The 16,423-nt window shown below is 38.1% G+C and overlaps 1 protein-coding gene and 1 pseudogene across 2 annotated transcripts in view; both read left to right on the top strand.

The window, feature by feature from the left end:
* Positions 1 to 5,200: 5,200 nt before the first annotated feature.
* The window catches only part of UMAD1 (UBAP1-MVB12-associated (UMA) domain containing 1), a 227,625-nt gene continuing 216,402 nt past the window's right edge, over positions 5,201 to 16,423 (top strand). Inside the window, exons 1-2 of the mRNA XM_022586820.2 lie at positions 5,201 to 5,383; positions 15,166 to 15,265. Of these exons, the coding sequence (XP_022442528.2) occupies positions 5,297 to 5,383; positions 15,166 to 15,265 (187 nt within the window). The 5' untranslated portion in view covers positions 5,201 to 5,296. The remainder of the gene's footprint in view (positions 5,384 to 15,165; positions 15,266 to 16,423) is intronic.
* LOC149748419 (protein transport protein Sec61 subunit alpha pseudogene) overlaps positions 15,166 to 16,423 on the top strand; it is a 76,129-nt pseudogene continuing 74,871 nt past the window's right edge. Inside the window, exon 1 of the transcript XR_016394212.1 lies at positions 15,166 to 15,265. The product of XR_016394212.1 is annotated as a protein transport protein Sec61 subunit alpha pseudogene (transcript). The remainder of the gene's footprint in view (positions 15,266 to 16,423) is intronic.

Raw genomic sequence — 16,423 nt, forward strand, 5'->3', positions numbered from 1 at the left:
GCTCAGCAGCCTGGATGGAAGAGACTGTGTCCTCTTACAGCCATTTGAGTGTTACCAAGATGTTGTCTATACTGTTCAACAGTTTCTTGTGGAAAATTATCGTCAGGGAGATATTTTTCCTCTTGATCTTTCAGTCTATATTTTCCATTCCTTATGTTTATTCATTGAAGCAGAGACTGGGGGAGCGGGCTACTTTCGTCTTCCTCACTGAACTTTCTATTGCAGGCAGCTTCTTGTTTCTGTGTCTAGTCCTGGAAGACAGGCGGTTGCACACGTTCCTTGGCTTGTTCAGTTCACAGTGGCTAACAGAAACTCATCATGTGTGGGTCTGCCAGGCCGAGACTGAGTCTTCCGTGGCTCAGACTGTTGACATCTCTGAATGAATTAGAGAATTAGGAGCAGTTTGTAATTCTTCAAACATGAAAGTAGATCTCTTTCCTGTGTTCTGCTCATGGAGCTTTTTCTGTCTGGGACCCTGTTTTACAAAGTCTTCCTTGGGCAGTTATAAACCATTTCCCTCCTTATTTTTCCCTGTTGCTTGCCAAGGCCAAAAACTATCATATTTGAATGGAGGTAGAAGATCTCCCAGGAGAAGGGGAGGGTCAAGGGAGGGAATCCAATTTTGCCAGACTTTAGAAAGAATTCCCATGCATTGGGATGTCTGGCAGCCTATTTTTTTCTGGTAGGTACAGCTGTGTTTTAGAATTAAGTTCAGGCAATGGGGATGGATGAAATACTTTCTCCGTCTTCGTGGTTCACTCTCCTGTTGTAATAGTTTGTCTATTTGCTTATTCATTCATTCATCCTTGGATAGGATTTCAGAAGATGTAGCATGTGGCAGAGAGCACAGTAATGAACTCTTGGTCAGTTGTACTTCTTGGTCAATCCCCACTGATTGTGGAGTTCATGGACATTTGACTCAGACTTTGGCATATGGTTGATAGTTATTGCCAGTTTTTTTCTTGTGTTTCTTTATGTGCATTTTGATGAAAAATTTGGAGGAGGTGAAACAGTCAGCTTTCTTATTTACTCAGGAGTCTGAAGCAAGTCTTCAGACAGGTAACAATATTTGACTAGACTGTTAACAACTTGTTAGCCGCTTGCTTGGCCTGTGCTGGTTTTACACAGGACTCGGCACCATGCTTTGTGCCCACTGGCCTTGTGAGAGGTGGTAGAGAGGCAGGCCAAAAGGCAGCAAATAGATTAGATAGTTCCTTGAATTTGGAGAAACTGCCTTGTTTGGTGTTGTTCTCTAGGGCCTAGAACTGTGCCTGGCTAGTATTTGGCCTTCAAAACATGTTGGTTGAATGAATTAAAAAGTGAGCAAATGAACAAACGACTGAATTTTAGAAGTTTGTTTTTATTTAGGAAGGAAATACTTTTAATGATGCAGTTAGATTGTACTGGAAGTCGAATGATGTCGATTTTTAATGGGCAGTTGAGGAGTGAGTTTTTTTGGAAGATGTATGTAATGGTTCCTGTTGTGTGTTAGATGTATTTAAGTGAGCAAATAGAGATATTTAAAGACCCACACTGAATAATGCTTTATTTTATTTTTTTAAATTCTCCATTTCTCTGTGCTATAGAGAGTTGTAAAGAGGGGTGATCTCACAATTGGTCTACTTCGTTCTTCCTTACGACTTTATTAAATAAATCACCTATTTAAGTAAATCACCTAAGGTATTTGTTTCATGTGAAGAGATGCTTTTGTTAGAGTTGCCTGGGGTCTTTTTCAGGGTGTGTTTTCATTTTAGATTTACAACATTGAACACAGTGGTTAGAAACTAGTATTTTATCGGTAGGTATCAGTGTTATTTAAGCCAAAATCAAAATTATTGTGTGACAGTAGAATTATACTTGTAACTTTTCTAAAACATAAAAATATGTAATGGTGTCATTAATTTAGAGGAGTCGGGATAACACTAAAGCCTTTAAATTACATTCTTCGTCAATGAATGAGACCAAAATGTTATAACTTAAAGCGTGGTTTGTTATAAGCTCTCAAAGGCAGCAAGTTTATCTTCTAAACATATCTCTTCACACTATTTAACATCCTTCTTTAGAAAAAAAAGAATGGTTTTTGCACGTCCTGCATTAAAAAGAGGGAAGTTTTTGTTTGTTTTAATAAAACCTCTTGAAATTAAGATGGCTTCTGACTAGAATGCATCACATACTAGGTGATCGCACCCATCTACAGAGGAGTAGTTTACAACAAAGCATTATCTGGTCTAAAATGCTAAGAGTGAAGAGGTTGAGAAACTCTGGTCTAATGTAATAGGTGATTTCCTCTCCCCTAAATTAGTAGAATCAGTGGAGACTTTTTTATGCTATCCTATTTTTCGAGACAGTAGTGGAAAAAAGCAGTCAGTCTTTATCATTGCCAGGCTACCATTCTTGATTCTGAAAATAATAGGGTAGTTAATTAAAAGGAAAACAAACCCCCCAAATCCAACAACAGCAGCAAAACTACACAAAACTTCCCTGATGATTCTGATAGAGACTTTGAGGGGTGATAATTTACAGAGTAATGGAGGAGAGTAAAATTGTCTGAGGTCTCTTTTGCCTTAGTGAGACTGTCAATTTTCAATGATGGAAAAGGGATCTGAGAAGAAAGAAGGTTCTGTTCTAAAATTTTCTTGGGCCAACTTGTGACTTTTCAAAATAACTTTATCGTGTGCTTGAAAAGCAGTTCTGCTAGAGAAAATTAGTAATTCCAGATCATGTAATGCTTCCATGATAGCAGGATTTTATTATTATGGTGACAGCTAAGATTGCAAACGGTTCTTGGTTGTAGGTATCTTGCATGGGAATGAGGAGTAGCTGGCTGTTGAGATTATCAAATGCAACCCGGTGTTGCTGTCCATGGCAAATAAAGCCAAGTGTTAAAAGTCATCAAGTTGAGGCGATAAACTACAACCCCCTCCCCCCATTGCCCTCAGTACTCTTTTAACCTAGAATTTCCTGTATTATATTTAAGGATTTCATGTTTGAATCCTACGTGTCCCATTTCTGAAAAGCTTTTCCTGCCTTTAATTTAATATAAACTAAGAAAAGGATTTAAACTGTAAGAATAGAAAAAAAAAAAGTAAAAAACTATAAATTCAAGGAAAAAATTCCCAGCTTCACCCCTGTTGAAGTCTATACTGTGAAGTTCTTCAGAGCTCCTCTGCACTCTTCTAGAACCCTCCCTTGCCTATGCTTTATAATCGTCAATTTGTAGTTTGAGGTCTTCCGACTTTCTAAGTATTTTAGATGTTCTGTTTTGGCTGAAAATAATACATGTTTAATGTCTCAGTTTGCTAAAAGCAACTATATAGTCATATAGGGAAGTGAGTTTTATTAAATCATGTACCTTCAATTTTTAATGCCTGTTATATGTGTTCATGATACCACTTTCCAGTTAGGTGACAAGTGAAAAGGTTAGGAGTGATAACTTAGAAGACAGACTCTCTTAAAAATGAGATTGCCACCATTGCTTTGTATTCATCTGGGTTTGTTGTAAAAGCTGCACTAGTGTTCTGAGGGCATCTCTGAGCTACTCCAGATCAGTGGAAATGAAATGGAAATATGAGTCCAAGGAGAAAATAGAACAATGTCAAATTTCCTGCTGTTAGAAAAGAAAGAACTTGCTTGTATATTTTAAAATGGCTGATGGTGGATATTAAAATGCTGTGGTGTTTAGATTACATGAGATAAATTTAAAAGAATGATACAGTTGTTTTATTTCAACATATAAATATAATATGCTAGAAACTACATTCTCTATAATTTTCAGTGTAAAGGTTTAGATGTCAACTTAAAATGTACAAGAGAGCACATGATTTTACAAAATTCTTTTAGGGAGTATGTGAGCACCAAAGTAGGATTAGTGTCTTTGAAACTTTTTTGTCTCCAACCTAAACATGAAACGTGACATTTCATGTCAGGACCTAGTACATGCACCCACAAGCCAAAGTTCATAAACGTTACTTACCACATATGACACTCTCTGATAAACTTTTTGCTTCTCCTTTTCTTTTTTCTCTTCCTCTTTTTTTCCCCCCTATTTCATTCTATTCAAATATCTGGTCATGATTCACTAAATTGAGTTTATTTCCAGTAAAGGGTTGAGACCTACAGTTTGGAAAACAGCTGTAGATCCAAGATTCAGTTTGTTTTTATTTTCTTTCCTGAGTGGGTTTTTTTTTTTTGGCGAGGGTGGGTCGGATTCTGAGCAAAAATCAGACAGACGGAAATAAAATTTCTATTAATGCTTTAATTCATTGGCCTTCAAACTGTTCTGGGAGTTCATCTGCGACATCAGTTGAAATGTCTTTCCTGGCTCCCCTCTTGCTTATCCTCTTAGATGCCTGTACCTCTCACCCATGATACGAATATCACAAACTTTCAAAGATAAAAAACCCAGATGAATGGAAAAACAGAGGGAGAATATTTGGGTAATCCTAATTGGTAGTCTGAAGGTAATGGATACACTTTAAAAGAGGACAAAATCATCTCCTTCATACAAATAAAAATCTGTCAGAGACTTATTAACTCATCAGTTAAGGAAGAAATTAGTAATATATTTATTACAACTGGTTCAAAAGAAAACTCAAAGTATCACCACACAATACAGTCAAATAAGGGAATGTTGAATTTATTAATTATTGCAAAACTGGTCACTGTCCCTAGGGTAGCATTATTGCATCCTGTGGATAGGGATTATTTGTATGCCTATCAATTTTCTGCAAGTTATCAACTGTCTCTACAGAGTTGTAACATAACCGAGTCAGATAAACAGAGGTGGAGATAACCAGGACAGACGTGCTAGCCATAATAGCCACTAAATTCCGAAGTCTTTTACAGTTTTTCCTTATTCTGATTAGATTTAGGCTATTAAACTAGGTCTAAAACTTTGACACCTGAAGGCCAAATCCAGTTTGAAGAGGATTTATTCAGTCTGCAGAGTATTTTAAAAAATTTTTGAATTTGTTGCTATCATCTAAAAACTAGGTTTTTACATAATAGTTGGATTTCTAGTTTGTCTTGAAAAATCAGACTTGGTGACACTGGGCCCACATCCCTTCATGGAACAGTGGTTGGAGCTGCCAAAGGTACTTAAAAAAATTTTTTTTTAAATCTTTGTTTTTGTAGAGTTACCATCTGATCCAGCAATCTCAGTCCTGGGCATATATCCAGAAAAGGTGAAAACTCTAATTAAAAAAGATACATGTACCCCAATGTTCATAGCAGCACAATTTATAATAGCCAAGACATGGAAGCAACCTAAGTGAGTGGATAAAGAAGATGTGGTACAATGGAGTATTACTCGGCCATAAAAAAGAATAAAATAATGCCATTTGCAGCAACATGGATGGACTTGGAGATTATCATACTAAAAGAAGTAAGTCAGAAAGAGAAAGCCAAATATCATATAATATTACTTACTTGTGAAATCTAAAAAAATGATACAAATGAACTTATTTACCAAACAGAAACAGACTCACAGACACAGAAAACAGTCATGGTTACCAAAGCGGGTAGGGGAGGGATAAATTAGGAGTTTGGGATACACACTACTGTATGTAAAATAGATGGCAATAAGGACCTACTGTATAGCACAGGGAACTATATTCAATAATGGAAAACATTCTGAAAATAATATATATATAAACTGAATCACTTTGCTATACACCTGAAAGTAACACAGCACACAGGAACATACAGTTTTCTTGATTGTAAATCAAGTATACGTCATTAAAATTTTTTAAAATATTTTTTATTGTAAAACAATATATGATATTTGATTTAGGAAAAAGCAAATACTACAAAAGAAACATAAATTAAATATAAACTAGTCATGCTTCCTGGTAACAACAACTATTAGGTTTGGTGTATATTTCTCCATATTTTTTTCCTAAGAATGTACAAAACTTACCTGCACATAGAAAATAGAAATTACCTTTATAATTAGAAAGCCTGCTAGTTTCATTTTGAAAAAGCAAATAAGTTGGAAAAAGTACTAGAAAGGATGAAATAGTATAAAACACATACTTCAGCTAAAATGTTCTCCAAGAGGCCTGGGTGACAGTGAGAGCAGGAGTTCTGGGTCCAAGGCCCATGGTCCCACACACAGGCATCAAAGGGAGGGACCTTCAGACAGAGGCAGCCTTACATCTTCAATTTACATTCCCCAGAGGTTCCTAGATGTATTGGGACCATCTTGGGTGGTGGCCAGGAGTCAGTGGGAAGATGTCCTAACCGTAGCCTCAGCCTTGTCCTAATTTTTTTAGTGATGGTTATTTTTTTTTTTTTTTACTTTGGCCATAACAGCAAATGCAAATCTGATTCCAGGCTTTCCCAGCTCAAAACCTTTCAAAGCTCTTTCACTGGTTCCTCACAAGCCTTGTTTTGGTGAAGGGCTCCTCCTCGTGGCTCCCTGGGCATCTCCCCCCTCCCTAGAGGTGCCATCTTTAGACCAAGCCTGCACTTTCCTTCTCTCCTGTCTCAGACTGGGCTGGTTTCACTCTTAGTTATCTGCCTGGCATTTGAATTTACCGCCCTGGATTATACTGAAGAGGTCAGTTGTTTCTGCAGTTTTGAAATGTGAAACAATATAGTCGAGTTAACATTTTAGTCCTGGTACGACAGCCAAGTACGTTTTTGAAAAATTTGAAGAAATGGGGGTATACACATCCGTTTGGTGATAATTAAAGGGGTGTATTTTCATAATATAATTTGAGATGTTAGAGATCAGGATCTCAGTCCCTGAACTTCTATATTTTCAGTTTGAAATAGCACTGATGTTTATAATTTCAGCTACCACTTACATGCTAACAGCTCCCAAATTCCAACTTATTCCTTTCATTGGAGCACTAGGTCCTATTTTTCCAACTGCATTTCACATATTTCCATTTGGACCAGTCATTGTTTCCCTACATGTAAACTTGTCTGAAGTGGAGTTAATTTTTTTCTTCTCTTAAATTTCCTTTTCCGACTTTCCTTTTCTTATTCTTAATATCACTTTCTTTACTCCCTCAGGCTTGAAACTTCAGCCGTCTTTTAGTAATTCCTTTCCATCAGTATTTTGTAGAGTTGGAAGTCACTAGGTCCTGTTTCACATTTCTGTACACCTCTTCTTTTTCATTCAAACTTCTCCCACCATAGTGCAGTCCCTTTTGCTACAACGTTCTAACTTCATGGCTCCACTCTCTCAATCAGTCTCTCCAGCATTTTATTTTATTGAAATATAGTTGGTTTACAGTGTCATGTTAGTTTGAGATATACAGCATGGTGATTCAATTATACATATATATACATATATAATGTATATATATTTTTTCTTTTTGATATTTTTTTTCTATTATAGGTTATTACAAGATATTGAGTATAGTTCCCTGTGCTATACGGTAGGTCCTTGTTGGTTATCTATTTTATATACAGTAGGGTATATATGTTAATCTCAAACTCCTAATTTATCCCTTCCCTCCTTTCCCCCTTGGTAACCATAAGTTTGTTTCCTATGTCTGTGGGTCTCTTTCTGTTTTGTATGTAAGTTCATTTTTATCATTTTTTTTTCTGGATTCCACATGTAAGCAATATCATATGATATTTGTCTTTCTCTCTCTGGCTTACTTCACTTAGTATGATAATCACTCGGTCCAACCATGTTGTCTAGCCTATTGTCTTAAATTTAATCTTTCTAAAACACTACTTTCCTCAAGATCCTAGACTAGAAAATAATATTAAATGAATCCTGGTAAGCCACTCTGGATATTCTAACACTTTCTTGACTTAGTAGCCCTTTTAATAATTTGTCTCCTCTTTTGTAGTCTTCATTTCTGTTGCTTACCTCCACGCTTCTAGTGAGGTTACTCTCTCTGCTGTATCCTAAACACTCTCTGTTCATTGTTCCTGGTGACCCTTCTTATAGGAGAGGCCTTCCTTCTCTTCTTGGTTTATATCTGTGCCCATCAGATGAAGTTAAACTCAAGGCTACCTGTTTGTGAAGTGTAACAGGGCTCTTCTCATTCTCATTGAGCCTTCTGGAATGTTTTATACCGTTTAATGCTGTTTTGGGTAATATGATCTTGTCTTTCAAGATTAAAACTATCAAAAGTATGGGACCATTGTCTTTTTTGGTATCTCTCGGAAGAAATTAGGAAACTTGTTACCTAAATTTGTATTCCTTTTGTCTAACCGTGCAATTCACAGCCCACCACACAGAAGAAGAGGAGGATTAAACATGGTTCAGGATTTTAGTTTTTCAGCAGTATGGAATTTACATATTTATTGGATTTTGACACAATGTGAAGAAAAAATGTGTGTATGTATATTTTTTCTTATATAGTTAAGTGGCTGCTGTTTATCAGTCCCACATATACATTTCAGTCTATTTGACATATTTATATTGTCAAATAGTCTGTTGAAATTGAAAGAAGGTGATCAAATTGAGAAAACCAGGTTACCTTAATCCTTTTGTCATGGGTAATATCACTTAAAAGGTAAGTCTTAGAATAATAGGAAAAAATAAATATATCACTTGTGCTGCCCTCCTTCAGAGCAGTAGGATCTGTGCTGTGTAGCAATCAGGGTCGCTTTCTGTATGCAGTCTGCGTGCCATTAAAAGTGAAGACACTGTCCTTTTATTTTTCAGTTTTGTGTGAATGGATAGAGAAAGAAGTATCTTGCTTTGTATACAAGACTGCATTTGTAACACACACAAAGTCATTTAAGAGATTTGAGACAATTTTACGAATAATTGTGAACTGCAACATTTTTATAACATCTAGAATATCATGCTAATAATGAATTTTTAGAATAGCTTTATTGGGGTATTATCAACATATGGTGAATTGCACATGTTGAAAGTGTACAATTTGATGAGTTTTGACATGTTTATATACCCTGAAACCATCACTGCAATCAAGATCATGAATATATTTATCACCCTCAAAAGTTTGCTTGTGATCCTTGGTAATTCCTCCCTCCCTGAACCTCCCATTCCCCAGGCAACCACTGATCTGCTTTCTGTCACTATACATTAGTTTGCAATTCCTAGAAGTGTTTTGTGGTCTGGCTTCTTTCACTTAGCTTGATTTTTTTGAGATTCATGCGTGTCATAGCATATCTTAGGCCTTCATGCCTTTTTATTTCTGAATAGTATTATGGATATGCTACAGTTTGTTTGTCCTTTTTATCTGTTGTTGGACATTTGGATTTTTTCCAGTTTGGGGTATTACCAAAAAAGCTGTATAACGTTTGTGTACAAGTGTGGACATATGCTTTCATTTTTCTTAGGTAAATACTTAGAAGGAGAAGGTCTGGGTCATATGGTAGGTGTATGTTTACATTTTTAAGAAACTGCCACAGTATTATATTATTACACCTACCACAGTGTATAAGATTTCCAGTTGCTCCACATTTTTGTCAACAGTTGGCATGGCAAGCCTTTTAAATTGTTAATATTTTAATAGGTATATAGTGTTATCTCATTGAGATTTTAATTTGCATTTGCCTACTGACTAATGATGTTGAGCATCCTTTCATGTGGCTCTTTGCCATTCACATATCTTTTTTTTTTTTTTGCTTTGGCTGCACTGGGTCTTTGTTGCTGCGTGCGGGCTTTCTCTAGTTGTGGCAAGTGGGGGCTACTCTTCGTTGCGGTGTGCGGGCTTCTCATTGAGGTGGCTTCTCTTGTTGCAGAACACAGGCTCTAGGTGCATGGGCTCAGTAGTTGCAGCACGTGGGCTCTAGAGCATGTGGGCTCAGTAGTTGTGGCTCGCAGGCTCTAGAGCATGGGCTTAGTAGTTGTGGCGCACAGGCTTAGTTGCCCCGCAGCATGTGGGATCTTCCTGGACCAGGGATCGAACCCATGTCCCCTGCATTGACAGGTGGACTCTTAATCACTGGATCACTAGGGAAGACCCACATATCTTCTTTAGGAAAATGTCTGTTAATAGCTTTTGTCCAGTTTTTATTGGTTTGTTTTCTCATGATTGAATTTTAAGAATTCTTTATATGTTCTAGACACATGTCCTGTATCAGATTTGTGATTTGCATGGATTTTCTCCCAATCTGTGTCTTGGGCAGTGAACTCTTCATCCCCCATCCATATAGAAGCAGTTCCAGGATTCCCATGTTTGGGGATTAGGAGGCATTCTGGGTTGGGTCCCAGCTTAGCCAGGCAAGAGTGTTGTTGCTGGCTGATAATGGATTTTTAAGAATAAATTTTGATATTTCGCCCACTTATAAAATGTGAAGTTTGCTTATTGTAGACAGTTTTTAACATACTGAAATCGTACCTAAGGAAATGAGGCTGGAACATGCTTGATAACTCCAGGCAGAAGAAGGCCACTGTCAAGGCCATGTAAGTCAGAAGCATGAGTGCTCATGTCTTCCCATATACTCAGCTGGGGGCAGCAGGACTGTTCCAGGCCTCCTCCACTTTTGGGATGGAGCTCCTAAATTCCTCTTAGGTTTACTCAGGATTGCCTCCAAAATGGGGTAGTTTCAGGTTGCTGTTTGTTCCCGTAAATATAAGTTGAGTGCTACATTTGCAGTGCCTGGTCAGTATCTGGCCTAAGCACTTAATAAATACGCATAAAATATAAATATAAAGTAAGTGAAAGTCTGGAACGTGGATATTGTGGAATTAGCAAATATCTTCAGAACACAGAGCTGAGCAAGGCTTGGGCAAGTAGGGATTTAGAAAGACAGAAATGGAATTAATGAAATGTATTTCACTAATGTTAGGAAATATTAAAGTCCAACACAAATGTCTTGTTAAGGGCTCCTTGTCTTTGGTGCTTTGTTGATGTAAAGCATTCAGTTTTGGTACCAAAAAGACTTGGTTTAAAATTCTAGCTCTGCTGTTTACTAGCCATATACATTTGCATCAATACTTAACCGACTTTACTTCAATTCTTTCACTTACACATTGTGAATAGTTATGTGTACCTGGCGGGATGATTGTAAGATTATAGGAAATAGAGCCTACAAGGCATTTAGGTACAGTGCGTGACACATTGTAGGAGCTCAGCAAATGTTAGTGGGGTTTTAGTTACCCCCGTTCTCTTTCCCAGTTCTAGTCTTAGGTGGGGAAAGGAAATCTGGCTGCTGGAGTGGTGACCTAACCACTTTCTTGCTGTGGGAGGATCTTAGAATGGTATTGCCAGTCCCGCTGGGATAAATTTTTATACCACCTTGTGTGTGTTTTCAATGGTACAAAAAATATCACGGTATAAAGGTAATTTGATTACAGATTTTAGTGTCTCAGGACATAGTCTTTTCATGCATGGAGTGATTACTGTAAAGCTATATGTATGGTTAGACTTACTTAGGTACCTAGTGGAATGAATCATGAATGTCAGCAGCAGTATAGATGGTGCAAGGGAATCCCAAGACTTGTATTGTAAAATTGGCACAGCGTTCCCATGGAAACACATCTGAGGTGACTATTGTAGAGGAAGGAGTTAAGGCAATGGTCAGGTTGGCAGAATAACAGGCGCGAGGGTGACTGGTAGTTTCATAACCATTTTAGAGAAGTTACCAACGGATGTTTGTAGCAAACTAGTCTTTGCTGCCACTCTGAGTTCTTTTATACTGTCTCTACTACCTTTTTCCTATTCCTGACCTGTTTCTTCTGTGCGTGGATGTTTCTTGACTCTTGGAACCTAAGTTCTCTCTCCTTCTCGGATATGTTTGGAATTTTATAATGTTCTAAAGTGACAAACTGTAATATTATGCATTGCCACATAAGTCATACTGTTGGCAACCTGCTGCAGCCTATTTAAGACTGTATATTCTTTACGTTTGATTTTTTTTTAGGTCATGAAAAACTTAAATGCTTCACTTAATTATTTGAATCATAAGTTCTCTACAAAGTACTTGCATTCCAAAGGGATTCTGGCACTACAGCTGAGTTTGGTCTGGCTTTTATAACAACGTATCTAAACGTTGCGGGCTTGAGAATGACATCAGAACCGCTTTTGTGATTTCTGTGTTTGTTCCATTTCTGTCTTGTGGCCAGACATGAAAAGGTATTGGAAATTTGAGTCCTTCTATTAAAGGCTTTTCTTTTATATGTTAGAAAGGAGCCACTTTTTAAAGGGCCTCTCTCTGTGGCCACAAAGCTCCTTGTTCTAGCACTCTAATGGCATGTGACACAGTGAACCAAGCAAGCAACATGGCCACACCTACCTCCAAGGAGGGTAGAAAACTGCAGTTCTTACATGTCTCCTGATATAAGGTGGAGAGCCAGTGAATGGCCCTAATGATTCCGTGGTCACTATATACTCAGTTCTCTCTCCCTGCAGTAGACAGAGTGACTCACCCCTCCCCAAGGGCGATAACCCAAATGGCCCCATTCAGTCATAGCATCGTGCTCTAAGTTCAGTATTTCTTCATCAGGTCCAGATGTGGCACCTCTTGTTGTAGAGACTTCATGAACTAAAAAGACCAGCAGTCTGTCCCTTCTGTCCCCTCTGGTAACTGGGAAAAATAACTGCCCAAACCACTGTCATCCAGAAAGGGGAGGAATGGGAGATACACAGCAGTCACCGAGTGGTAGCAATTCTGGAATCTCACTGAGCAGGCATTTTGGGGGATCCCCGCCTTGGATTGGAGAATGTTCATTAATTATGCCCAGATTCTGCTTCTCAGGAGAGCCGCACCCCCAGTCCCATGTTCTCCAGGCACTCCACCCAAAGTGTCTTCCTTTTCCAGTAACTTCCTTGGCTACCACTGAAGTAGGCACTGGAGAATAGACCCTCCTTGGGGGCTGAGCAGTTTTCTCTGGCAGCTTCCTGTCTGCAGCATTGTTGTAAACTTCCAATAGTCAAAGTCCTCCTTTAATTCAGACTTGTAGTTGTTTTGGCAGCACAACTCTCCAAAAATTTTGTTGGCTTCTTATCTATTTGATTATAATCAGCTTCATGTATCTGTAGCCAGACCTACAATTTTTGCTAGCTGTAACTCTTAGATTTGCTACATTTCTCATCTCTTTCACCCTTAAATGTGCCCCCCCCTTTATTTATTTGAAGGTATCTTTTCTCTACGAGGCTTCAGTTGGACACTGATCCCCTTCGTCTCTTTTTCCTGACCCATTGTAGCCTAAGAATTTACGGAGTGCCACATTCATCCAGGCTGAGGCTTTAGTATCAGGTGTGATGGCTATATCCTTGATTTGATCCTTACCCAGATTGAATTTTAATCATCTGTTGTTCCTTCAAAGGCTTTCTCTGTTTTAGTTTTAACTGTTTGGGGTTGAGAAGTTAGTTGCTTCTTCCAGTCTTTTAAGTCTTTGAGTTTGAACTTTATTGTCTTACATTCCTGCTTATAAACCAACCAGTTCTTTTCTGATCTCATTTCTTTCTTGCATGGGTTTCTCTTTACCTTAGTTATTTTTTTCATCTCATTCCTTGTCTTTTCATCTTTTCCTTTTGCTTTTCCATCTAACCTTGTTTTTTTGTTTTTGTTTTTACCAGTTTCATACAGGTCATGTCTCCTTGTACTCTCTTGAGGGTGCCAGACTATTTCCAGACTTTTCTTTTGGCTCCATCACTATATCCAGTAAGCTCAACCTTTGAGGATTTCAGAGGTGATTCCTTTTCCTTTACTGAAATATTTTCTTTTTCACATGGCTTGTGTTTTTCTTCTCCATTTTTTTTTCTTTTAAAAAGTGAAACCTGCTAGATGTGTTTTCTGTCAACAAATTGGCTCTTTTACCATCCACTCCGATCTACAACTCAGGGCAGGTTGACCTACACAAATCCTGGTGCAATTCTCAGTTTCTAGAAGTATCTTGCTGAGATAAAATATTTACTTATCCTCCCTGCTTGATTTTCTGGTGGGTGGAATATATGAAACTGAAATGTGGGGCACTTGTTGCCACCAGGAACTTTTCTTTGCTGTCTCTCTTTTTTTTTTTTTTTTGCGGTACGCGGGCCTGTCACCGTTGTGGCCTCTCCCGTTGCAGAGCACAGGCTCCGGACGCGCAGGCTCAGCGGCCATGGCTCACGGGCCCAGCCGCTCCGCGGCATGTGGGATCTTCCCGGACCGGGGCACGAACCCGTGTCCCCTGCATCGGGACTCTCAACCACTGCGCCACCAGGGAAGCCCTCTTTGCTGTCTCTTATATTGCTTTACTTACAGCAACTCAGAACGTGATATGTCCTCCCAAGTTTCCTTCAACTTCCTTCCCAGTTGTTTTCTAAGAGTTGTTGCCCTGCCTGAGTGTACAAAGCTGAATGTACAAAGATGGGAGGACACAGAGGAGAGAGGGTGTATATGTGTGTGTGTGTTGGGGGTAGTGCACAATAATCTCACCAACACAGATACTTGCACTGATGGGAATTTACATTTGGCTACAATTTTACAATGAATACAGTCCTTGAGTGTCTGAATCAGATAACCAACTCTAGAGGGCGTTTGTAGTGCCTTCTTTTCTTTTTTCAGGTGGCCTTAATTTCATGAGGCTTAAGGTAGTTATGGCATGACAAGAAACCTGGACCGGGTTTGGTTTTTTTTTCCCCCTTTCCACGGTCCAGTGTCCAGTTTATGGCTAGTGAGATCCTTCCAGATTCTGGTGTTATCTGTTGACTTTAGTTTTACTTGTAGAGATTTCTTGGGTTATTTCCTGCATGTTCAGAAATTGAGAGGATGAACACAGTATTTCAAACTGGAAGTCCATGCTTCTTAATTTCTGGTTTTGTCTTCTGACACCTAGAGAGGGCTTGTGTTCTTCAGTTTGGGAATAGAATTCCTAAAAGTAATTATTGTGATATCTTTATATTTGGCTTTTAAAATTTATTTGGCTGCATTGAGTCTCAGTTGCAGCAACGTGAGATCTTTCAATGCAGCGAGGGCTCTTTGTTCTCTCCAATTGTGATGCGCAGGCTCCAGAGCACATGGACTCAGTAGTTGCAGCACACAGGCTCTCTAGCTGTTGGTGCACGGACTCTAGAGCATGTGAGCTCAGTAGTTGCAGTGTACAGGCTTAATTGCCCTGCAGCATGTGGCATCTTAGTTCCCTGACTAGGGATCGAACCCATGTCCCCTGCATTGGAGGGCGGATTCTTAACCACTGGACCACCAGGGAAGTCCCTGTATTTGGCTTTTTACTAAGAAGGGTAAGAGTTTTATGGTTTCATCTGAATTTGTTATTATATAGTGTTTCTATTTCAGGTAACAGAGGAAGCAGCAATGTTTCACTTCTTCAGAAAGCCCCCGGAATCTAAAAAGCCCTTGGTACCAGAGAGAGAAGCAGATGGATTTGTCCTTTTAGGTGAGTCTTTTTAGGAAACAATATCATAATTAGATGAATTATTTTTCCTTTAAAAGATTACTTGAAAAGTATATGATTGATTTTTAAACATTTTCCTATTAACTCCAGGGTTAGTTTATGTATATGAAATCTATAAAAATATAGGTCATCAATCACTTAAAAAATTGTCATCAAGTCAGACTCTTCTTATACAGTACGTTGGTTTGGATGTGTCCTTCAAATTCAATTTGTAAAATCATCCTATTTTTTCTATCCAATAAGCTAGTCAACCTTTTTAATTATGAAAAAGCAGAAGTCTTGATGAATCCTTGATAAATTCAATTTCTGTTTTATAAATAGCACCAAGCCTTGCTTCTTAAATTAGCATCAAAAATTAAATCAGGCATCCAATAAATAGTTGCTGAACGAGGTACATTTATTTCTTTTATTGAAGTATAGTTTACAATATTGTAATAACTTTCAGGTATACAGCATGGTGATTCAATATTTTTGTAGCCTATACTCCATTCAAAGTTATTACAAGATAATGGCTATAATTCCCTGTGCTGTACAGTATGTCCTTATTGCTTATCTTTTTTATATATAGTAGTTTGTATCTCTTAATCCCATACCCCTAATTTGCCTCTTCCCTTCTCTCTCATTTTTGGTAACCACTAGTTTGTTTTCAGTATCTGTGAGTCTGTTTCTGTTTTGCATATACATTCATTTGTATTACTTTTTAGATTCCACATGTAAGTGATGTACAGTATTTGTTTTTCTCTGTCTGCCTTATTTCACTAAGCATAATATTTACTCTCCAGGGCCATATATGTTGCAAATAGCAGAATTTCATTCTTTTTTATGGCTGAGTAATAGTCCTTTGTGTGTGTGTGTGTGTGTGTATGTATATATATATGTGTGTGTGTATTTATATACTTCATGTTCTTAGTCCAGTCGTCTGTTAATGGGCACTTGGGTTATTTCTGTGTCTTGGCTATTTAAATAGTGCTGCTATGAGCTTTGGGGTGCATGTATCTTTTTGAATTAGTGTTTTCATTTTTTTCTGTATATATAACCAGAAGTGGGATTGCTGGATCATATGATAGTTCTATTTCCATAGTGGCTACACCAATTTACATTCCCAGCAACAGTGTTGAAGTACACTTTTAAATCTAAACA

This window comes from Delphinapterus leucas, chromosome 9 (assembly GCF_059928025.1).
Source record: "Delphinapterus leucas isolate spDelLeu-1000000601 "Yukka" chromosome 9, BTC_Dleu_Yukka2, whole genome shotgun sequence".
Taxonomy (NCBI): domain Eukaryota; kingdom Metazoa; phylum Chordata; class Mammalia; order Artiodactyla; family Monodontidae; genus Delphinapterus; species Delphinapterus leucas.